At 54.9% G+C, this 22,580-nt stretch overlaps 2 protein-coding genes across 2 annotated transcripts; both read right to left on the reverse strand.

Annotated features, from left to right (window-relative positions):
- Positions 1 to 336: 336 nt before the first annotated feature.
- CDC25A (cell division cycle 25A) lies at positions 337 to 12,620 on the reverse strand. The gene is made up of 16 exons (XM_039549674.1): positions 12,364 to 12,620; positions 10,498 to 10,577; positions 8,980 to 9,034; positions 8,579 to 8,611; positions 8,410 to 8,446; positions 7,941 to 8,042; positions 7,088 to 7,186; positions 6,313 to 6,447; positions 5,561 to 5,635; positions 4,809 to 4,958; positions 4,455 to 4,547; positions 3,940 to 4,002; positions 3,707 to 3,805; positions 2,867 to 2,997; positions 2,437 to 2,548; positions 337 to 1,079 (listed from the first exon to the last, which is right to left on the reverse strand). Exons 1-16 carry the CDS (start codon positions 12,381 to 12,383, stop codon positions 939 to 941), a joined length of 1,425 nt encoding a protein of 474 aa, XP_039405608.1. The 5' UTR covers positions 12,384 to 12,620; the 3' UTR covers positions 337 to 938.
- Positions 12,621 to 13,852: 1,232 nt separating this feature from the next.
- LOC104686375 (E3 ubiquitin-protein ligase TRIM7) lies at positions 13,853 to 19,675 on the reverse strand. Its single transcript, XM_039549675.1, has 7 exons — positions 19,248 to 19,675; positions 17,081 to 17,167; positions 16,525 to 16,755; positions 16,218 to 16,240; positions 15,813 to 15,928; positions 15,567 to 15,599; positions 13,853 to 14,551 (listed from the first exon to the last, which is right to left on the reverse strand). The coding sequence occupies exons 1-7, from the start codon at positions 19,653 to 19,655 to the stop codon at positions 14,040 to 14,042; spliced, it is 1,410 nt and encodes a 469-aa protein (XP_039405609.1). The 5' UTR covers positions 19,656 to 19,675; the 3' UTR covers positions 13,853 to 14,039.
- Positions 19,676 to 22,580: the final 2,905 nt, after the last annotated feature.

Here is a 22,580-nt window from a genome sequence, read left to right on the forward strand (position 1 = left end):
GCAGAACTTCCTCAGCTGGGGGGTCCAACACTGCCGCGGAAGTTCCGCTTCCCTCACGGATCAATTCCACTTCCTGCCTTTCCCGGCAGCCAGAGAAGTGGCCAAAGCCACCCCCAGAGCAGCAGTGTGGGAGCAGCTTCCCAGAAGCCCTCACAGCCAGGCTCTGCTCTGGGAATGTTCCAGGATAAGGAGGCCTCGGAGGCAGCAGCGACACTGCTGAGCATCCTGGGGTCACCCAACTGCTGAACCCCTCAGCTCCCAAAAACTCTGCCTCCATTGAAACACCAACTCCTCCAGAACCAACAAAAAGAGACTATGAAATAAACCAGCCTGGAGTAAGTAAACGAGGTGAACATCGTGTTTATGAACAATAAGCAGTTTCCCTTTAGATGGGCTCCCAAGGCTTCCCGCAGCGCTCAGCCAGGTGGGAATCTTGAGCCATCACGGGATATTTCCCATTTTCCTTCCCTACGATGCTACATAGAACCAAAACTGCAGCTGAGAAAAATAATGACCCCCAACACCCCCCCAGCAGGTCACCCTGGAGCAGAAACAAGGTTTAAGTACAATCCAGATGATCCAACCGCAGCGGTATTGGCTTCACTTGACTGTATTTAAATAAAATTAAGCATTTAAAAATCAACAGGCACTAACATTCCCTGGCAGTGCTGACACCACCGAGTGCAGCCCCACGAGGCTGTCCCCACCCTCCCTGGGCGCTTTGGGGGTGTCCCACAACACAAGAAGCCACAACATTTTCATGAAGCAACGTAACCAAAAGAATCCCAAGGGGCAGCTCCCAGCGGCGTCCAGCTCACGGGGCCAAGGTCCAGGTGATCCCAGGGGGGGAAACGGCCCAGGGGAGCGGGAGCACAGGAACACATGGCTCTCCCACCACAGCCCCCAGGCTGGGCAGTCCTTGTGGGTCCCTGCAGCCCTCAGAGCTTCTTGAGCCGACTGTACATCTCCCTCTTGCTCTTCTCCCCAGCCCAGGTCCGGCTCTTGGTGCGGAACCTCTTCAGGTCCTCCTTGAAGTCCTTGTGGTGCATCGGGCGGTAGCTCTGGGGCTCGCAGAAGCTCTGTGGGAAGAGGAGCTGGGGTCACCTCAGTGTCACCAGGGTGGTGATGCCACCGCCAGCAGCCCCTGGAACAAACAGGGACAGACCCTGCTCCACGGGGGAGCTCCGTGGCAGACACACAAAGCCCGGGGATGTTCAGGTTACAGCCAGCAAAACAAGGGCTTTGTGTACAGGGCTCTCATCCCAAATTTCCTGGCAGGCAACGCACAGGCTGGGTTGGTTCAGAGTTCAGCTTGGAATGGAAGAGACTGGAAGGATGTTCCAGCTCAGCTGGTCGGAGCAGGGTGCTGATCACGCCAAGGTCGTGGATTCCATCCACGCTGGGAGCAGTGATCACTGCGGGTCCCCTCCAGCTCCCAGCATTCCATGATCCCTGTGCCTCGGGACAGGTCCTGGCTCGCAGGGAGCCGCCGTTGGCTGTCCCGTGCTGCCACCTTGAGGCCTCGGTCCCCCCTCCTCAGGGCAACCCAAAGCCCGGCTGTCCCTCAGCCCAGGGGAGCCCGCAGATCGCAGGAGGACCAGAACCCCGGGCAGCACTGGCTGCTGGGAGAGCCAACATCCCACAGGGAGGGAGCTGACAGCCCCACCCAGCTGGCCATGGACAGGCCAAGTATCTCCCATCTCCCTGAAAAGGAAGGCAGTCTAAGGGATAACTGCAAGTGTGGGGGCCTGAGGCCTGTTCGTGTCAGAGCAGCAGGACAGATCCCAGGAGCGCTAGGACCACGGAAATGCTGCAGGAGCAGGAGCCAAGTGACAGGAGAAATCCCACCCCTGAAGTGCTGGGGAGAGCTGGAGGTGGGTTTTAGTTTCCTTGTCTCAATTAAAGGCTGCAATCTCCAAGCTCAGGTTTTCAAATTTTGCTGGGTCAGGACTGTACAAGACCTCAGGTTTCCATTTATTACTGTCAAGCCTTGTCCTCTCCCCTGCTCCAAGCAGCCTGAAATCCCTTCTGTGACTGACAGTTTGATCTAAAGGGGCAGAAACCACTTCTCTTTTACTCTTGAGACAAGTGGAAAAGCCCTTCAGCTATGGCAGGAAGACAGCTCCGAGACAAGAAACAAGCTGAGCTGCTCTGGGAACAGCCCACAGAGAGAGAGGAGGAAAAGCCCCCCAGCCAAACCACTCTGCCCCAAAGAGAAGTTTGAATAGGAAGAAATTAATATTATTTATCTATTGTTTCACACTCCTTTTGAGTGTGAAAAGGACCACAGAAAGGTTTGGGTTGGAAAGGGACCTGAAAGATCTTGTTCCACCCCCTGCCATGCGCAGGGACACCTTCCACTATCCCAGGGTACTCCAAGCCCCATCCCCACCTGACCTTGGACTCTTCCAGGGATGGAGAATCCACGTTACTCACCTGGCACCTCGAGAAGAAATCCTTGTAGCCCCCCTTGAGCACATAGAGCTCTGGGTAGTGCAGGTTGGGGTACTCATTGCTCAGCCTGTCCTGCTCCCTCACAAACCGGCACCTGCAGCGGGGAAAATCCCATCTTAAATCCCACATTCAACCAGTAACTCCCAAACCTGCTCCCCAAAGCCCCCATCCCTCGATGGAGGAGCTGGAGCTGCCTGTCAGGGGGAGGCTGAGGAGCCCCACAGCCACAGTTCACAGGCTTCTCCTTTCCCCTTAGAACATTCCAGTGCTCCAGCCCAGGCCCAGCACAGCCACTCACACCCCAGGCTGTGCCAAACCCTGCCAGAGGTGACAACCACCAGAGCAACTGGAGCCAGCCCGGCCACTCAGCTGCAGGGCTGCGGGAATGCCGGATCCAGGGACAGGAACTCACATGCGAGGGCCCCGCTCCGAGGAGAACTCGCAGTGGAACACCACGATGACGCGCTTGTTCTCCGACGGCTGGATCGGCTTCTTCAGCAGGAAATTTTCCACCTCCTCTTCCATGTGGAGGTTTATGGCACCCTGGAAGGGCAGAGTCAGAGCAGTGAGTGGAAGGGAACAGCCACAAACTCATCCCACTTCCCTAGGAGCCAATTCCTCATCTGGTCTTGCTGGAGGAGCTCTGGAACCCTCTCCCAACATGGCTCCAAACCCCACCAGGACACCACGGACAGTCTGGAACGGGCTCTGGGTGACCTGGACCTCCTGCAGTTCAGCACCTGGAGGTTGTGGCTGCCTGGATCTCCCTCCCCCCATCCCCTGTATTTGGGAGGGTCTTTGCTCAGGCAGCAACATTCAGGATCAGTCACAGAATCCTGGAATGATTCAGGAAGGGACCGAAGACCATCCAGTGCCACCCCTGCCAGACCTCCCACTGTCCCAGAATGCTCCAATCCCCATCCAGCCTGGCCTTGGGCACTGCCAGGGATCCAGGGGCAGCCACAGCTGCTCTGGCAATTCCAGCCCAGCCCCTCCCCACCCTCCCAGCCAGCAATTCCCAATTCCCAATCTCCCATCCAGCCCTGCCCTCTGACACTGGGAAGCCATTCCCTGGCTCCTGTCCCTCCATCCTTGTCCCCAGTCCCTCTGCAGCTCTCCTGGAGCCCCTCTAGGCCCTGGAAGGAATAACATATCCACAGGGCCTTGGATAGATATCAGCCCCACTGGGTGCCAAGTGACCCCAGGCTGCAGCTTCAGAGCCCCCTGCACTGCCCTTGTGGGGCCAACATACCTTGATGTGTCCCCCCTCGTACTCATAGGGGTATCTACAGTCAATTATCACACACTGCTTGATGAAGCTCTCGAACTTCCCAGTCAGCACAGACACCATCTGAAAAAAAAAAAAAAAAAAAAAAAAAAAAAAAAAAAAAACACAAAAACCAGAGTTCAATTGTTTCAAGCCATTTTTATGCTGTTCCCCAATCCCCAGTAAAGAATTTTTCTGGCTCTCCTTGGAGCACTCACCATTTCTGAGTCGATGTATTTTAAATCTTGATGTTTCCCATCGACAGTGTCAAATAAGTAAGTCTGGAAGAGACAGGATTGAGAAAATTCCAGCTGAGAGTCACGTGGGTGACAGCACAGCATCCAGCAGTTCACCCTCTAACAGATATTCTGCTGACCAGAACCTCTGCAGAAGTTAAAACACCTAAAAAGTCTAAAATCAGGCGTAGAATTTAATTTTTGGCTCCTACACTCGAGAGATTTTATAGGGCTTTAACCACAAATGGATTACTTTGTGTCTAGCCTGGAACATCCCCTTCTCACCAACAGCCTCCCCTGGTTGGTTGAGGTCAGGGAATTGTTAAAGTTGGAAAAGACCTCCAAGACCAAGTCCAAAGAAGCAAGGCAGGTTTAGGAGGGAACAGAAAAGCCTCTGTAAATGGCAGTGTTTTTCTGGGCTGGTTTGAGACATCCCCACCAAGAGAGGCCCTTGAAACACTTCATTCAGCACTTGGCCATGGAATCTCTGGAATTACCTTGGAGAAGTCCCCGATAAGGTCTCTCTGGTCACTGTCCAAAATGCTCTCGATCTCTGCTGTGGAGGGCTGGATCCTCACCAGCTTCAGACTCTGCAGGACACAGGTCAGAGATCCATGAGCACCAAGGGCAGACACATCCCATTCCCTGCTTCCCACAGCTGACAGCTCAGTGTACTCCCAAGCCCCAAAATGGCTCCTCAGCTTCCAGCAGGTTCAGGATTGTGCAACTGCTGCCCTGCCCCAACCAACAATCCACCTGGAAAAGCTCCCACCAACCTTCACAAACCAGACCCCAACACTGCACCTCCCCTCATCAATTCCCTGTCACAATCTGGATGCTGAGCCACCAACCGTGGAGTCCTCGGAAGTTCCGGGCAGGCTTTTCCTCTTCTTGCTTTTCCCGGGAGAATTCTCCTCCTGGGATCTCTCCATCCTTTTCTGGGTGGTTCTTCCTGCAATGCTTGACATGGATGAAGAGCCAAACAAGCAGCAGCGCTTGGCCTACGAGGGAGGAGTTGAGTTGTCCAGCAAAGATTTACAAAAGAAAATAAACACAACTCAGGCTTTCAGATTATTCCAAACTTGGCCTCATTTAAGGCACCACCACTGCACAGCAACAGGGGGCTGTTAATCTGAATTATCCAGGCTTTACACTTCCAGTAACACTTGTTACTGGGGGAGCTTGGAGCACCATAAGCAAGATAAAGAGGCAGCAAAGTGCTCTACACCAATTAGCAGCCAATTTATCAGCAGATTAAGGAGCTTTCTGCTGGAGTCTGAACTCCTTTCCCAGCCTGTTATCAGAGGATCAGGTTACAGCATTCCAGGTGAGTCTGGGCAGAGTGAATTCCAGATATATCAGGATTCTGATAAGGCAATTCAAGATCTTCTCACATTTATGAAGTGCAAGAAGAAATTTTATGCCTATAAACACCAATTGTTCCACACTGACCAAGCCTCCCAGGTGAGCTGCCCCAGAGATAAGGGAATTCTGCACGGGGTTCTGCCAGGGCTTGTTTTGTTGTTCTCAGGGATGCAGGAGACAGTGGGATCACTTGTCCCAGCTGCCAGGACAGTCCCTGTCCCTGTGTGGGGACACTCACCCGACTGTCCGCTCTCCTCATGACCAGCGGCGCCGTCCAGAGACTGGACACGTCTGAGGGCATCTCCTCGTCATTCTGGGAAGAGAAGGAAGCTCATTCTCATCCATCTCACCACAGGAGACACTGCAAGTACAGCTCCTGCGTGGCTCAGGCAAACATTCGAGCTGCATTCAGCTGTCAGAGCAGTTTCAGGGATTTAACTCCATTATCAGTCCAATTCTTAAGGAAATAACGGAACTGAGCCGAGCCATGTTGGAGAAGGTGAGTTTACCAGCTCATTGATTGATTAACAAAGATGAGTCTCCAGGGTTTTAAACATTTCAAATTCACTTGGAAACAGTCATGTATTTAAGTGGCTCAAAGCAATCACCACCTCTGACTCTTTCAGCGAGTTTCTAAAGAAAAATGCCAACTGCTCAAATAATTCCCTCAGTTCTCAAACCAAAAATAATTCACTTGTTCACAGCCCAAATAAATCCCACTGGCTGCACCAGGGAAGAGCAAGATATAGACACCCCAGTGAGTGGAAAAAGATGAGAACTAATCTCCTTGTGGGAGCTGTCCCTGCCCATGGCAGGGGGTTGGAACTGGATGAGCTTTAAGGTCCCTTCCAACCCAGACCACTCTGGGATTCTGTGATTCCCAAAAACTCAGCTTGCTGCAGTTTGAGCACCCTGACTGCAGCCAGAGCACACCAGACACATCAGGCAGAGCTGATTTGGGGCTCTCCATCCTATGCCCTCTGCACATACCTTCAAGTCCTGGTCATCCAGCAGCTCCAGGAACCCATCGTCATCCTCGCTCTCCGAGGAGGGCAGGGAGTGCTGCTGCAGGAAGGCTGCCCTGTAGTTTTCCTGTTCCCCTGAGGCTGTTTCACCCATGGGCAGCTGAGAGAAGACAAAGGGAGTTGTTATAACAACAACAACCCCTCTGTTCCCTGCAGGATGCTGTAGCCCCACGGCTCTCTGCACTACAGGAACACCGTGCTTATTCCCAACCCTGAGCTGCAGGTGCTGAGCACAGCACAGGCAGGAGGCAGCAGCATGAAGGATCCCTGCTGGATCCAGGGAGCAGAGACAAGACCTGCCCCCCCCCAGCTCTGTTTCTATACAATGATTTTTCAGTTTTTCTAAACAGCAGGGTACAAATAAGGTAGATTTTCTCCCTGGTTGTCACATCTGGACACAAAATCCAGCTGCATTTACACAGGTGGGTTCACTGTTCCAAATGCATCTGCCTGAATATTAAGTATCAGTTTTACTGATCGTTTCAATCCCACATCAACGTCCACTCCCTTCAGTAGCTGAGCACAACCTCAGCTCTGTGCTGACTCATCTTTCCCAAAACAATGTTTCAAATTTCTCATTGGCTCAATGCCACCTCATGAGCCAAAGGTGAGAACCATTTTCTTATCTGCAGATAAGTTTTTCTGTTTGGCACCTGAGCAACAGTACCACCTCAGAACCCTGATGAAGTTTTTTTGATCCCAGAGAATTAGGTGAGAATTAGTTGAAAAGAACCAAGTACCTGAGCTGGAGATGAATTCTGTCTTGCTGCAGGAACACCCCTTCCATCACGGAAGCAACGAGAAGCTGGTTTGGTTGGCTTCTTAAACTCAAATGATTCCTGAAATAAAAAGCACAAAAATTGTATTTTTACCAAAATTACAAACTGTGTTAAGTTGCTTGGATCCTTTTATCTTTTTCATGGTTTTTAAGCTGCCTGACATTTTGGATTTAAGCTCCCTCCTGCCAACAGGAATAGTCTGAAGGTGAATGCTTTCAAATTAAAGATGTTACAGGAGTGTTTCATTTAACATAATCCAGCATTTATGCTCTTGGCATCACCTACAGGCTTCAGGGCTTTTCTGTTTCTGTCACTCAACTTCTCTGCAGACTAAATCATATTTGGAGGCAGCCAAGGCTGTGTCCTGACACCTCATCCCCCACGGGATTCCCAGCAGCCAGGGCAGGCCCAGAACACAGATTCCATGAGGAACCAGGGCTCCCCATGGCAGCAGTGGGAAGAGAGGGGGTGATCTCCCCTAGCACCTTCTGGAGGCAGCTCTTGCAGCTGCCTGGAGCAAGCAGAGGGAATACACTGTCCTTTGCCACAGCCAAAAAGGAATCAGGGTCAGTGGCACGAAGGCAGAACTGGGCAAAGTCTTCCCAATTTTTATGAACCTCCCAACAGCTTGCAGCCACTCTCAGAGCTGCAAGTTCCCTCCAGAAAAACTGACTGAAAGGTGGTTGTGCCTGAAGTGCAGCCTGGCAGGGAGTGACTGAAGCCTTTCCCACCACATTCCCTGTGCAGGATGTGCTAATCCAGCTGTCCCTCCCCTCCCACGGGATCATCACAGGCAGCAGGAAACAACACTTACATTTTCCTTATTTTCATCCTGTTCCAAAGGCTGGAAAGCATCAGGGTCCAGAGAGTCAGAGTGGTTTCTCTTCAGAGCAGGGCTGGAGCCCAGCAGGCTTTGCTACAACACAGGAGGGACAGTTCAGGACTGTGCATCAGTCCTTGCACAAGCTAAGCACTAAAGGGGTTAATAAAGACTGGAAAGTCTCTGACTACAAATTTGTGCACACCCTGTGCAGGAATCCTCTGCTGGCATCTTGGTACAGGGACCAAAATGCTTCAGGGCACCAGTGATGGAGCCACATCACGGAAATTTCACACTAAATTAAGTGAGATTTGGAATTTACAAGCTGCAATTTTGACATGAAGTACCCCAGCAGCTGCTCTTGAAGCCAGAAAATTAACAAGTATTCAACTAAATGTATTCAACTAAACCCATGCTAAATCCTTTAACTAACGTATAAAACATCAATACCACTCTCACTTACTGGCAGGGAATGGATTCTTCTGAAAGGTATCCGAAGGCTACAACGAGAAACAAACAAAACTTACTTCAACATTTTGCTTTAAAAGGCAGTGACATGAACAGGAATCACCTCCCAACTCCATCATCTAAAACAGACACTGAGGAAGAATTTAAAAAAGAATTATACTTACTTCAGCCTGCTGGATTTGATTGCTTTCTCAAACCTAAAAGCAAAAATCAAAGGTTGGACTTGGAAGATCTTAGGGGTCTTTCCCAAATTAAATGATTCTGTGGTTCTTAAGGCACAGACAAGCATAAATTGTTAAAAAACGCAATTTAGATAGACCTCAGTGCAGCCCCAGACTGCAGGAAGGTGCCAGCGCCATGTGGTTGGCACACCACCCTCGCTCAGAGCCAGCACTTCAGTGCCCTGGGCACGGCAGGGCCAATCCCAGCATTCCAGCTGTGGAGCACATGGAGAGCTGCAGCAGGGAAGCTGCACATGTGCCAGCACAGGAAAACCCTCACCAGGCCTCATCAGCCCAGGTCTGGTAATGATGCCACAAGCCAGGTTTAACACAGGGTTACTCACGTGTCCTCCATGGTGTTGTGTGAGGTCGTGGGGCCGGGAGAATCCAAAGCCAAACCTGCAGAGGAGACACAGATTTCCCACTGATTCGTATCCAGGGATTATCAGACACTGCAGCAGATTTCCACAGAAACTCCCGTGGAAAGTCCCATCTGCAGCCTCACCTCGCTGTAGAATAAATAAGAGTCACAGACACTCCCCACTGTGGGGTTTGGCTGTGGATCATCAAGTGCCAGGGCTTGGGGAAAAACAGGGATCATTAAGAACACCCCCCAAGCCCTGCCTGAGCTGTCACATGGAACAGAGTGCTGGCACTCAGCATGGAGTACTCTGTTTATCCTCTCACACACCCCTTAATAAACTATTTAGTCCTTTAGGGCTTTTTTTTTTTTAAGGCATGGTTTTAGTTACACCTCTTCCTACAAAAAGATTTTTGGGCTCATTCCAAAAAAATAAGCGGTCAAAAGGCCCTTCTGGATGTGCTGAAATTAACAGGAAGTGCTTCAGAAGCACAGACCAAGCAAAGCTTTACAGCCCCACAGCATTTCAGCACAGACACATCCAAAGTCACTCCAACAGATCCCTGAGGAGCCACAGAACGTGAGGATTTAGCAAGGCTGGTTGCTCTGTGGTTTGTGAGCTGTACTTGTGTTTTAGCACTTCATAAAGTTCTTTTTTTAGGCTGAAAGTGCCCTCAAAATGGGGCATAAATTCAGGTGGAAACAGTGATTTCCCTGAGCTGGAGCAATGAAGCACCAGGGGCAATCTACAAGTCATGGAGTGAGAGCTTATTTCATTTTCACTGATAAAACATCTCGTGTGAAAACCAGAAAATCAGAGAACTGAGGGGTTTCAGATCATCAGCCAGCTCTGGGTAACAGGAAAACACAGCACAAAGCCACTCACTGGCACAGTCTGGGTTTAAAGAGAGAAAACCCAGCGAGGACTCTCCCTCCTCACCCTCCAAAGGACAGGAGCTCCAGGAGATCCCATCGGTGAGGGATAAAACACCATCTCCCTGTTTTCCACAGCAGCATCCACAAAGCACCCCAGACCAGGGAATGGGGGCAGCCCAGCTCCCCAGGGATCCCTGGGTTATCCCCAGCAGCCTGATTCACCTCCAGCTGTCCCTGCTGCCTGCCATGCCCAGAGCAGGACACCCCAGAACTGCTCCCACCAACAGCAGCCCAGAGCACAAACCACAACAGGGAAAAAGGGGAAAAGGCTCTATTGGAGTCCCCCAAGGAGCAGAACCAGTTTTCACTCCCTACTGCTCACAGTCTCCAGGACAAATGAAGCATAAAAAACCACCAAGCCACCCACAGCCCAAACCATGAGCTGCAGTGGGATTTTCCAACTGCCTCCCTCCTTCCAAGAGCACGGGAATGAGAGGGGGCTGCAGGGACCTCAGGCAGGGATAGTTCTCTCTCCAAACCCTGGGAGCTGCCTGCAGTGGGAGCCATGTAAAAGTGCATTGCGTTGCAGTTCTTAGTCATTATTTATTAGCTGAGGAAGCCCTACCTGAGTCTGTGGACTCCGAAGATGCTGATCTGTGTAATCCATTCTTGGTTCCCACATCTTGCTCCAGGTTTTCAAGCTGCCTGGAAAAGGAATTTGGGATTTGCTTTAAAAGCAAGAAATACCACACTGCAGGTAGGTACAGCACAGGTGATCATCACCTGGATTTCCATCAGAGCCCAGTTATCCTCCTTGGAACTGCAACCCTCTCTTGGGCAGCCACTCCCCCCGTTCAGGTTTTGCATAGAAAAAACTGCCAATTTCTAACTCAAACACATTTTGATAAATAGTTGCCTCCCAACTTCTGTTTTATCTGCTAAACCTCAGCACTGAGAGAGAAGAAAATCATATTTAGCCTCACATATATAAGGGAAAGCTACTTGAGTGAGGTTCCAGCACGTGCTAATTAAGAAAAAACGTAGCCAGGGCTAGGAAATCAAAGGGCTGAATAATTTACATGGGGAGGACTGCCAGTGGTTTGCAGGAATCCCAGGAATCTGAAGGAGGGAAGGATCATAAAGCAGGTGATTGCAGAAATGAGAATGACAGAAAATCAACAAACAAAAGCCAGGAGGGTCATCGAGACCTGAGTGGGCCAGGACAAAACAGGAGCCACACACGGGAGAAACTGTGGGAATAATGGGATTAGAGGAGTTAGGAGACCAGGAAAATGGAGCAGCTGCGGCTGAGGTTATGGGAACAGGAGAGCAGCTGCAGGGCCCAGAGACTGCAGCACATGGGAGACAGAAAAGAGAGGATGAGGGTGCAGGAACAGGGCTGGGATGGAACAAGGCAGGCAGGAAGGACACAAAGGTATTTGTGGGAGAGAGGGAAGCCCAGGGAAGGGCTCAGGAGGGAGGTGGATGCCCAGAACAAAACCAGGGCAGGGGGAAGCTGTCCCAGAGCATGGATCCATGTGGGATGGGGCAGGAGGAGAGAGCTCTGCAGGGGGGAGGCATCAGGAAAGCGGTGGGGGACCCTAAGGGAGTCATGGATGTTTGCAAGGTGGGGGGTACAAAACTCCTCGAGGCCTCGTGGGCGGGGGTGGGGAGAAACAGCTCCGGGAGGCCTCGTTTTTTGGGGGAAGGGCTGGGAGAAGAGGCACTGCGGGCCTCGGGTTTAGGTGTGGGGAGGGTGCCTGGAAGGAGAGAAAGCAGGGTGAGCCCTCAGTGCCTCATTCCTGGCGGGAGAAGGGGACGAAGAGACCCCCAAGGCCTCCACTGGGGGATGGGGGGCAAGGAAAAGGAGGGATCCACGAGGCCTCCCTGTTTTTTGGAGGGTGAGGGTAGGTGAGCACCCCGAGGCCTTGTTTCTGGAAGGAGGGGGGGACAGGGAAGGGAGCGAGCTCCTGAGACCTTGGGCGGCGAGGAGGGGGGTAGAGACATTTAGGTCTGGGAAAGGGGGGTGGGGGTTAAAAGATATCCCTGGGGCTTTGGGGCTTGGGAGGGGGGATAAAGACATCCCAGGGGTTTGGGGTTTGTGGGTTTTTTGGTGGGGGTGGGAATGCCACAAGGCTTCACTGAGCGGGAGGAAATTATGGGGGTGGATGGAACGGAAGGAAAACGACTCCGGGAGGCCTTGGGGTTTTTCATAAAAGGGGGAACCTCCCTAGGCCTCGCTTCGGGTCTGGGAGGGGGAAGCAAACGTCTTGGAGAGGAGGCAGAACGCCCTGGAGAGGGGACGAAATGCCCGGGAGAGCTTGTATGAGGGCGGAGGAGAGGAGGAAGAGGCTCCCTTAGCACGGGAGGAAACAGCGGGGGATAAGCCCTCCAAACCTCGCTTTTTTTGGGGAGGAGGGGTCACGACAGAGGCAAGAAAAAGGGGGGGTGCCCGGGCCCAGCGCTCGCAGGGCCCCGCGCCCCGACTCACCCGCGCCCCAGCTGCTCCATGGTGAGGCGGAGATCGGAGACAGGCGAGAGCTCATCCTGGAAGAGCGCCTTAACCACGGCGGGCGAGGCGGGGGCCGCCGGCGAGAGAAGCAGGAGGCGGCGGCGGTGGTGGGAAGCGCTCGGGCGGGATCCATCGGAGTGGAAATGGGAATTGGAAGCTCAGCCGTCCCGTGCCGTCTGTGCCGCCAGCGCGGCCGCCGCAGCGTTTTGAGCCCAGCCGGTAGCCGTCGCCCGCTCCGAAGCTGGCGCCAAACCGCGGCTCAGCCAATCAGCGCGCGGCGTCCCGCGGGGGGGCGGGTTGTTTTTTTTCAAACCTCCCCTCCCACCGCGCGCGCCCCGGCCAGTAGGAACGGCGGCGCGGCGGCGAGGCCCCGCCCACCGCGGCCCCTTGGCCTCGCTCCGGACCAATAGGAAAGCGAGGAAATCGGGGTGGGGGGGATGCGCGCCAGCGCGGGGGACTACATTTCCCAGTGTTCCTAGTAGGCGCACCGCGTTATCGCTGTGTGCGTTGCATGCTGGGAAATGTAGTTCCCGCCTCACGGCGGCGCCGCTTTGCCGCCATGTTTCTGGCGGTCTCCCTTTAGCCTGGGCGTGAGGGGAAAATGGGGAAGATGAAGGAAGAAAGGCACAAACTCAGCAGATAACACGGCCTCGCTGAGCCAAACCCTTCCCACATCCTTTCTCCTCAAAGAGCCCTTCTCACATCATTTATCATCAAATGAGCTCTCTATGAGAACAAAAGCCACTTTGTGAGGCTTTTGGTGAGCAGCTAGGGAAATAAGGCTGTGCACATCCCTGCGACATCAGGATGGGGTTCATTGAGCAGGAGAAGGGAGACTTGACTGTCCCCCACTTGTACTCCACATAGACTCTTTAGGACACGCAGTTTCTCCTCAGCTCAGGATTTGCAGATCCGTGCTCTCCAGTCCCTGGCAGATCCTTTGCCGGGTCTCTCCACTGGATCCAGAGGCTGCTGTCTCCAGCTGATCGTTTTGGATCCAGGGGATCTCCAGGACCAAACGACACACGCCCCATGTCCCTCTGCCCAGGCCCTGCCACCCACCAGTCACACAATGCTCCCGGTTCCCGGATTAGACAGTGTGGTGTTTGCTCCTTCCCTGACCACCCCAGATCTCAGCGATCCCCATCACACCCCCAGCTCCTGCTGCTCTTCCAGGTGCACCCTCACTCCCACTCTCCCTGAACATTTGCCTTTTTACATGCTTTTTGAGCAGTTACCACCAGTATTATTAGCTCGTGCTCCACCCTGACTTCCTGTGTGCGGGGTGGCTGCATCCTCCAGCACAGCACAGATGCCAACAAGCCACGCAGAGCTGCCAAAGGCTGGCATGGACAATCAGAGCCTCTTCCCTCCTCCCTCCCCATTATCCCATGGCCTCAGTGCCCACAGGGAGGTAGGACACTTGTCACCTTGCGATCTGGCCAAGATACTGGCACACAGGCACCCCCAGGCAGGACAGCACTTCTTTAATGCTCTAAAGGACTTAGTGAGAGGAGATGCAGCAAAGTGCACAGCGGATCCAGCCCAGGCAGAGCTGCAGTGAGCTTGCAGCGTGATGCCGTGTCTCTCCCACATCTCTTCCCTGCTCAGCTAGCCAAGGGCACAGGCAGGGGCCTGGGAGCCATCTGACCCTATCAGTCACACAGCTGGATGTGGGTTTCTCGTGACCAGAGCCAAAAATATGGGAAGACTTTCTCAGTGAAGGTGGCCTCAAACTGCAAAATCTGCGTCATGCTCTCTGCGTTGTAGAAGGTCACTCGGCCCGCTTCATAGTCCAGGTGGACCCTGATTCTGTGGAGCTCTTCCCTCACTTCCAGCAGGACAGGAGGCATGCGGAGTGCTCTGTACTGGTCGTCCCAGTCCAGCCGCAGAGCCCAGATCTTCCCCATGGCCAGGCTGAGCGACTCCTTCCTCTGCACGGACTCCAGGGCCACCCCTACGGCCCAGCTGTTCCCTTTCCCGACCTCCAGCTCCCAGTAATGCCTCCCAGACGTGAACCCCCGGGAGCCCAGGACACTGGGGCTGCCTGTGAATCTCTTGGAGGTATCAGGGAGGTTTTGTTTCCCACCTCCGAGCCGGATGGTTTTGTAATCCTCCGAAAGGGTCAGGTGAGGACTCGCCGTCTCCGGGTCCAGCATCACTGTCTCTAATGAATGACAGAAACACCAGTCTGTGCCCACTGAGAAGAGAACCAGCATCTCATCCCCTGCACAACGGGGCTGGGACATGTCCTGGGAGCACAGCGGGCACTCCTGCAGCCCCCTCAGGTGGCACAGGACACAGGACCCTTATGGTCCCCCACACTGGGACCAAAGGGTGAAAAGATGCTCCCTGAAGCAGGACTGTGCCAGCCAGCGTCCCCACATGCAGGGGACAGACACGACGGGCTTTGCTAAATCTGCTTCCAGATCTGCTGGGTATCGCTGGCTGTGGGGAGCAGCATATCCCCGTGGGTGTGAGGAGGCACTGCTGCAAGGCAGGAGTGGTGCCAGGCCAGTCCCTGCTCATGTGACAAGTGCTCATCCAAGGGAAAACCAGCTCGGAACCCTGCTCTGCCGAGCAACCGGGCAGCCTGTGCCACAGCAGGAGCTGCCCGTCCATGTGGGATGTTCTGCTGCCATCCCGTGGCCATCCCACAAGGCCGCACAGGTGTCACTGTGCAGTGTCACCACCCCAGACCCTCTGCTAAACCCACTCCTCCAGGGACTGCAGGGGAGAAACTGAGGCACGACTGTCCTGTGCTCAAAAACATCCCAAAAACTGAGAGCGCGGAGAGCAGCCTCAGCACAAGTGGTGCCAGCCAGACCTCAGCCCAGCGATGTTGCATCATGTGGGCCCCAAGAACCTGCAAAAGCACTTCTGATCATGCCTAAATGCCAGCTAAAAACATGTACAGCACCTCTGCTTAACTGGGCACAGCCTGACATGGCCTCGTGCTGTCCTGGCCCTCGGCAGGTGTCGCAGGACAGCGTCCCTGGTGCTGTCTGGCACGGGACAGACGTGGATTTTTATAGCAGGCCTAGTCAAAACAACAGGACTCAGGGCTAGACAGATGCCGGGCTTAGATGTGGTGTGAGCCTATCTCTGCACCAAGGACATGAGGAAACTCATCCTGGAAAGGTTTTCCCCCTCTCTTGTGCCCATCAGCTCCAGAAACTCACCCTTTTCACTGTCTATCTGCTTCTGCAGGTTCACTGGAAGAAGGAAAGGAAGATGCATGAGTGTCTCTCCTGCTCCCCATCAAGACAGCAAGCCAGATGTGGAGCCCCAGGCTCCAGCAAAGCCCATCTCAGGGATGGTTCCCATCTGGAGCAGGCATTTTGCTCTCGAGCCCCAGGCAGAGGCAGCAGGCACTGAGGATTTCCCAAGCCCAGGGGAAGCACAGCGTGGATCCAGCAGAGCTTTACCTTTGAATTTGGCCACCATGTCCACGATCAGCTGGCTCATCTCAGACAGGCTCTCAACGCTCCTCTGCAGCTCCGGGGAAACCGGCTCTGGGATCGGGGCCTTGGCTGCCTCGCAGCTGAGGGGAAAAACAGTAAGAGGAGCTCTGAGCCCAGCCATCAGCCAGGGCCAGGAGGGAAACAGGGAAATCCCTGCAGCCACAGAACCCAGGGGAGCACTATCCCAGCTATCAGCATAGGAAGCCCATCTTTAAGAGGGGTGCAATGGCCTCTGGTTCCTGCTAACATCACATGAGATCCCAAATACTCAGCAGGGCAAAGCACCTCCCTCCCGGCTCCTGCAGCACTGCCAAACCTCTGCCCAAAAGAGCTGCGCAGGAGGAGAGTGACACCAAGCCTGTTTCATACCTGCTCAGGATTTTGCCAACATCCTGGAAGAGAGAAAACACAGGTGAGCTCTGGCACTGCTGAGAAGGACAGCGGTGCCCGGGGCAGGGAGCTACGGTGGCTGCCCAGCTGTGGTGAAGCAGGTTAAGGGGGCTGGGGGTCACCCCACACCTCACCCCAACCCTCCCTTCCCTCAGGGCCCTGACCCACAGCAGGCACACTGCAGTGTCACAGCCTGGCCCCGGGCTGCACCGGGATGTGAGGGTGCCAGGTGGGTGCTCCCAGCCTCGCCAGGGGTCACAGCGCCCAGTGGGTGATGCAGCCTCACCATGAGGAACTCGACCACCGGCTGGTCCCGTTTCTCCTCGATCTGCGCAATCACCGTGTCCAGCAGCGAGTCCCTCTCTGAAACCCTGGAGCTGTATTCATGGCTCTTCTCAAGAAGCTCCTGGGACATCCGCTCGAGCTGGGCCAGGAAGATCTTCTCCTGCTCCTTCAGGAACTGCTGCAGCTCCTCAAAGGTGTCGCGCACACGCTGCGCCTCTGAGACCACCGTCATCTGCAAGGCACCGCACGGAGGCCCTGAGCCCACCCAGCCTCCGGCTGCCTCCGCAGGGACACGGCTGCTGCAGAGAGGCGACAAGGATCACACAGAAGGGGACCAGAGGTTTTGTACAGGAAAAGCGGGAAGAATGGAGAGATGGGTGGCAAGTCTGGATGTTGATGGGCCCAAGGAGGCCATGTGGGATGGACAGAGAGAGAGAGAGAGAGAAAAGAACGTTGTCATGCAATAGGAGATAAATATATAGGGGGAGAGGGGAAGATGGGACATGCCTGGGGAGCCGGGTGGGTGACCAGTGTGGGGCATGAAGAGGAACACTCACCAGCAGGTCATCAGTTTTCTGGTCTCCTTTGGGCTTCAATTTTTCCTTCTGTTTTTGTAGAAAAAGCAGGTTGCTCTGGAGTGTCTCCTGGGGCAGGGATTAAAAAAGGCATTTTTGGTAATTTTGGAGTGACATTTGCAGGAGGGAGATGACTTCACCGAACAGCCTGTGTGGGGACAATCCCAGTCTGGGGAGTCACTGGGGGTGACCCCTGAGTACCTGGGAGTGGGTTTTGAGCTCAGAGACAGCACCCATCTCTCCAAACTCACTTCAGTCAGGCTGGGGAGATCCCCATCCACAGCTCTTGTGGCCAGAAATATTTCTGGAATAACTTCCTGTGGAAACCCTGGAGTCTGTGGTTTGGGGTTTGTTTTTTTTTTTTTTTAATTAGAAAAACCAACTTTTGGCATTGGAAGTGGGATTTCTGGGAATAGGTTAGCAGTGACAGTAGCAGTGACTCAGACATGCTCCATACATTTGCTGGAGTATTAAAAAACTCCTCATGCTCCGAGTCATCTCCTGCGTTGCAGTGAGCCAGGACCCCAGCCCACACAGTGGGGGTGAAACCCTGGCTGCGGACATCTAGAGCACAAGGGACCATATGGGGACACAGAGGGGTGAGCAGTGAGAGGGACCTGGGCTCCTGGGTGGGCTGGGGCCAGGCGATGGGAGAACCAGCAGCTCCAGCAGGGTCCGATACAGGACCCCAGCCCACAGACACATGGGCATCCCAAACTGGTACCCACACAGGGACCCCAGCCAGCAGCCAGGTGAGGGCCCAAATCCGTGGCTGGACAGGGACCCACCCTAACCTGTGTGTGGAGGGGAACCAGACAGGTGCCCTGAATGAACCCCAGAGCGTGCTCAGAGGAGACCCACCCATGCATGGAGGGGACCCAGATCCACACGTAGAGGCGTCCCGAACTCACACCCAGAGCAGACCCCATGTCATACATGAAATCCCTAATTAGTTTGGTCTTTGCATGTTAAGTGTTTTAATTAGTTAATTTTGGGTTAAACAATTTTTAATTGAGTGTTAATGTTCACCCATCAGTCCAGGTACAAATATCAAGTTCTGCTATTAGTGTTTTCACTTGTTCAAAGCAGTTTTTCTGCACCAGGTCCAGTTAAAATCCCCCAGTTAGAAGTGTTCCAGTTAAAAATCCCTTTCCAGCTTTAAACCACTTGTACACTGTAAGAGTTGTTTTTCTCATGTTCTCTGTATACCTTTACAAATGTTTTAAGATGTGTTAGATGTATTTTAATATTTATTTTAAGGGTTTCTACTTTGCTCCTTAGTCTCAGAACCAGCTCCAAACCCCAGTTTCTAACAGCCAACAGCTAATTTGAGACCTTTAGCTGTTGGTCTGTAAGTAAGCTCCGTGGCAACCTGAATCTTAATGAGGGCATGTTACCACTCTTACTCCAGCTGCTACTACCCCAACCCTGACAACGACGAGCTATTGGTAGACAGAGATAATCTGTCAAAGGGAAGCACCAATCACTTAGGACCAAAGGGGTGTGCCATGGGCGGTCTGTGGGCGGACTGGGGCGGAGCAAAGGTACTATAAAATACTGAGTCAGCCTCAGAGCAGGTGCAGAACACTGCAGATTTCAGCTGTGGTGGACGTCAGTGCTGGGCACTTAAGCCTTACTCCTATTTAGGAGCCTTTAATAATTTTTCTTTGACTTTTGGGTTAGCTAAAAGTCAGCCCAGCACTGCAAGTTTTCCACCAGAGGTCCAGTGCTGTTTAAGCCCAAACATCTCTAATCCCTGCGTTCCTGGGCATACCTCTTGAGCCACTAGGATCCCAAATTTTTATATTTTTCTGATTTTTGTAATTTTTCAATTTTTCTGTTTTAATAAATTATTTTAATTTTTCTAAGAGTTGTCTCGTTCCTCACAACTCCAGACTGTCCTTGAAGGGACCCCAGCTGTGTGCCCGGACAGGACACTAACCTGTGCCCAGAGGGACGGACCCCTGCCTGTCCCTGGAAGGGACCTAAACCCACGCACCGAGGGGCCCCAGCCCACGCGTGGAGGGGATCCCACCCTGAGCCCGGAGGAGACGCTAATCTGTGCCCCTCGGCCACCCCACCCCGGCCAGCGAAGGCACCCAGCCCTCCCCAGCCCCTCCCCAGCCCCTGTCGCGGCGCCGCCCCGTACCCGGAGCTCCCGTGCGGCCTCGTCGGCGGGGCGGACACGGTGCTGGCGGTGCCCGGGCCCGTCCCGGCAGAGCGCGCAGAGCGGGGCGGCGCAGGGCTCGCAGAACAGCGCCAGGAGCTCGCCGTGCTCGGGGCACAGCGGCCGCGCCGCCACCTCCTCCAGGGCCCGGGCCAGCCCCGCCATGGCGCCCAGCGAGCGGTTGGGGCGCAGCGAGCCCGGCTCCACCGCGGCGCGGCACTGCGGGCAGGCGGCGCGGCGCGGCGGGTCCCCCAGCACGCCCTCCAGGCACTGCCCGCAGAAGCTGTGCCCGCACGCCGTCAGCACGGGCTGCGCGAACAGATCCAGGCACAACGGGCAGGTGGCCTCGGCCGCCAGCTGCTTGCCCAGACCCAGCACCTCTCGAGCCATGGCCGCGACGGACGCGATGGGGCGGGCCGGGGCGGGGCGCGCCGGGAACGGGCGGGGCTGCGGGGCCGGGAATGGGCTGAGGGTGTGACTGTCTGTGTCTGTCAGTGTCTGTGTCTGTATGTCTGTGTGTATGTGGTGTATATACATGCAGGTGTGAATGGTTTTGTACACGTGCCTGCATGTGGGAGCACATTTGTGCGTGTCTGTACATTTATGTGTATGCCTGCATGTGTGTGTGTGTGCATTATATGGGGATCTGTGTGTGTGTGTCTCCATACGTGTATGTGGTTGTTGGTTATGTCTCTGTGTGTTGCTATCTGTATACAGGGGTGTGTGCCTCCGTGTACATTGCGTGTCCCTGTGTGTGCATCCGTGTCACAACACACGTGTGTGTGTGTGCCTCTGTGTGTGCATCCATGTCATTACACACGCGTTTGTGTGTGTGTATGCGTGGGAGCGTCCCTGTCTCTCCCTGTGTATGTTCCTGTGCCTGGATCTCACAATACACACATGCGTGTCCTTGTCCAAGTGTGTGTGTGCAAGCCGGGGAGGAACGAGCAGGAAAACACCGGGGGGCACACGGGCACGGGGCCCGCTGCGTGCGCTGCGTGTGCCCGTGCCTGCACACGCGTGGCCGTGGGCAGCCCACGCGAGCGGGGATGGAGCAGCGGCCGCAGAAGGGGAGGGCTGGGGTGAGTGCGAGTGCGAGCCTTCATCTCAGCCTTCCCCCGGGGCGCCGCCGGCACGCTCCGGCACGGTGCTGCCAGCGCCCGCGGATGCTCGGGATGCTTAAATTAATTTAATCATTAATAACCTGGAACGCGTCCGGGAGCTTCTCCCTGGCTCGGCCGTGGCGGCGGGTCGGAGCTGCCGAGCGGGAATCCCTTCCCGAGGCCTCTCGCTCGCCGGAGCCGCTTCCCGGCCACCCGGGCCGGGTTAATGCAGTTTTAAGGGATTGTGTCAGGGCGGCAGCTGCGCCGTGCGGGAGCCGAGGGTAATCCTGTGCTGCCTCCCTGCGCTGCCGGCCCCGGCCTGCTCGCCTGATACCAGCCCAGTCCCCGGGCTGCTCCGGGGCAGGAGGGCTCCAGCCTCCATCCCCGCCCCCCATGGCTGCCGGTGCCTCTCCCAGTGTCTCCTTCCCCAGCTCCACAACACCCGGCGAGCAGCAGCGGTGCTTAAGGAAGCAGCGCCCCTCGAGCTGCCTCGCGCTTCTCCGCCTGCTGCGGGTCCACATTGTCCCTTCTGTGCTGCTGTGGCTCAGCCCCGCAGGGTGCTGGGTGCCCAAAATCAAGGCCCCATATTCAGTCGCTGGTTCTGCTCCTCCTCCACCCTCATGGGCTGCCAGCTGGGGCCCAAGGAGTGTTTTGAGGGGCACCATCCACCCCCTGACACAATAAAGCAGTTGAACAAATCCCTCTCCAGGCAGTTACTGCCCTGCAATGGCCGTGCCCTGCCGTGCGTCCCTGCCACCCCACTGCCCGCTTCCCTGCCCCGGTGGGTCCCAGAGCCTGGTCTGTGACAGGTCATGACAGTGCTTCCAGCCTCCTGCCCGCTGTCCCTGCAGCACCCCTGGGTGACAGCCTGATGCCCCCATTCATCTGGAGCCTCTGTGGTGCTGCCTGAGGTACACTGCCCATCTCACATCCCAGTGGGGACAATGGTGGCTCCTGCTCATCCCCTGTTCCTGGAGCTGCTTTCTGGGCACATCTGTGTCCAGGTCCTCCAGCACCCCAGGCCAGGGAAGGCTGGGTGAGTGTCACTGCCCCAAACTGCAGGGACAGCAGCTGTCGAGTCAGTGGGCCCCACCATGGGACAATGCTGGTTTTCAGTGTGGCTGCCAATCCTGCACTCAGGGCCACGATGGCCGTGTTGTCCCACTGGCACGGGAGCTGTCTCTGCAGACGGATTGGTGACATTTGAGCCGCTGAAGGTCACCAGGATGTTGTTAAATCCTGACAGTGTCCGGTGACCGAGGCTGTTACATCCGAGTGTGGCGGGTGAGCAGCAGCACGAGGGGCAGGAGTTGCTGTGTGGGGCCCAGTGACACAGAGCAGAGCAGAGGCACTGCCAGCTTGGCCACACCAAGGTCCTGGCACTGCAGAGGGGCAGCCAGGCTAGTACAGGCGCCTCAGCTTTTTTTTGCCAATAAAAAGCTGAATTCATCCATTTTTAGGAAGAAAAAAGGATGGTGCCAGGTCCGTGTTGCTGCCAGTGTGACGAACATGAGCTGCTGAGAACCAGAATCAGTTCTGCTTTTCATTTCCCTCTTCCCCATAATTGCATTTAGTCCTGGTGAGGGAGATGCAGGGAGGCTGCTGAGGGACACAGGGCTGCAGCCAGGCGCTCCTGTCCTGCCCCCACACCTCCCTCCCAGGACATCAGCCCCGCCACAGAACTTTTCATGGAATCCCAGAATGGTTTGGGTGGGAAGGGACCTCAAAGCTCACCTTGTTCCATCCCCTAGGAAGGGCAGGAACACCTTCTACTAGACCAGGTCGCTCAAAGCCTCGTCCAGCCTGGCCAACGTCCAGGGATGGAAGTGGCAGCTCCTGTCAGGCTGCAGGCCCTGAGCTGAAACACCAAACTGCTTCCAGGGAGTTGTAGGCACCACCCCAGCAGTGGGAAGGCAGGAACCTTGGCAAGAGCCTGCCCTGGCAGCCCCAAAATGCTCCTACCCACAGTGGTGACCAGCTGGTGGCTCTCAGCAGCTGCACATGGCTGTGCTGCTCTCTGGCACTTTCTAGCATGGAAAAGGCTGTAAATTCCAACTTAGGAGGGGTTCATACACCAGGAAAGTCCTGGATGAGGACTTTGGTTCTGCAAAGGCATTAACAGGTCCTGACAACTTCTCCCATCATCGCTCCGTTTATTGATGCCACTGTCCAACGTGAGATCTGACAGCACCGGGAAGGAGCCCGGCGTCCT

This window comes from Corvus cornix, chromosome 2 (assembly GCF_000738735.6).
Source record: "Corvus cornix cornix isolate S_Up_H32 chromosome 2, ASM73873v5, whole genome shotgun sequence".
Taxonomy (NCBI): Eukaryota; Metazoa; Chordata; class Aves; order Passeriformes; family Corvidae; genus Corvus; species Corvus cornix.

What these genes read in the sequence shown, in the direction of transcription:
- LOC104686375 (XM_039549675.1), bottom strand. Translation starts at nt 19,655, where the DNA reads ATGGCTCGAGAGGTGCTGGGTCTGGGCAAGCAGCTGGCGGCCGAGGCC. An exon ending in AGGCCGCACGGGAGCTCCGG is followed by an intron (nt 17,168 to 19,247) that starts GTACGGGGCGGC and finishes TCCCTGCCCCAG; the next exon opens with GAGACACTCCAGAGCAACCT. An exon ending in CGGTGGTCGAGTTCCTCATG is followed by an intron (nt 16,241 to 16,524) that starts GTGAGGCTGCAT and finishes TCTCTCTTCCAG; the next exon opens with GATGTTGGCAAAATCCTGAG.
- CDC25A (XM_039549674.1), bottom strand. Translation starts at nt 12,383, where the DNA reads ATGGAGCAGCTGGGGCGCGG. An exon ending in TGAGGAGAGCGGACAGTCGG is followed by an intron (nt 4,959 to 5,560) that starts GTGAGTGTCCCC and finishes CCTCCCTCGTAG; the next exon opens with GCCAAGCGCTGCTGCTTGTT. An exon ending in ATTTCTTCTCGAGGTGCCAG is followed by an intron (nt 1,080 to 2,436) that starts GTGAGTAACGTG and finishes CTCTTCCCACAG; the next exon opens with AGCTTCTGCGAGCCCCAGAG.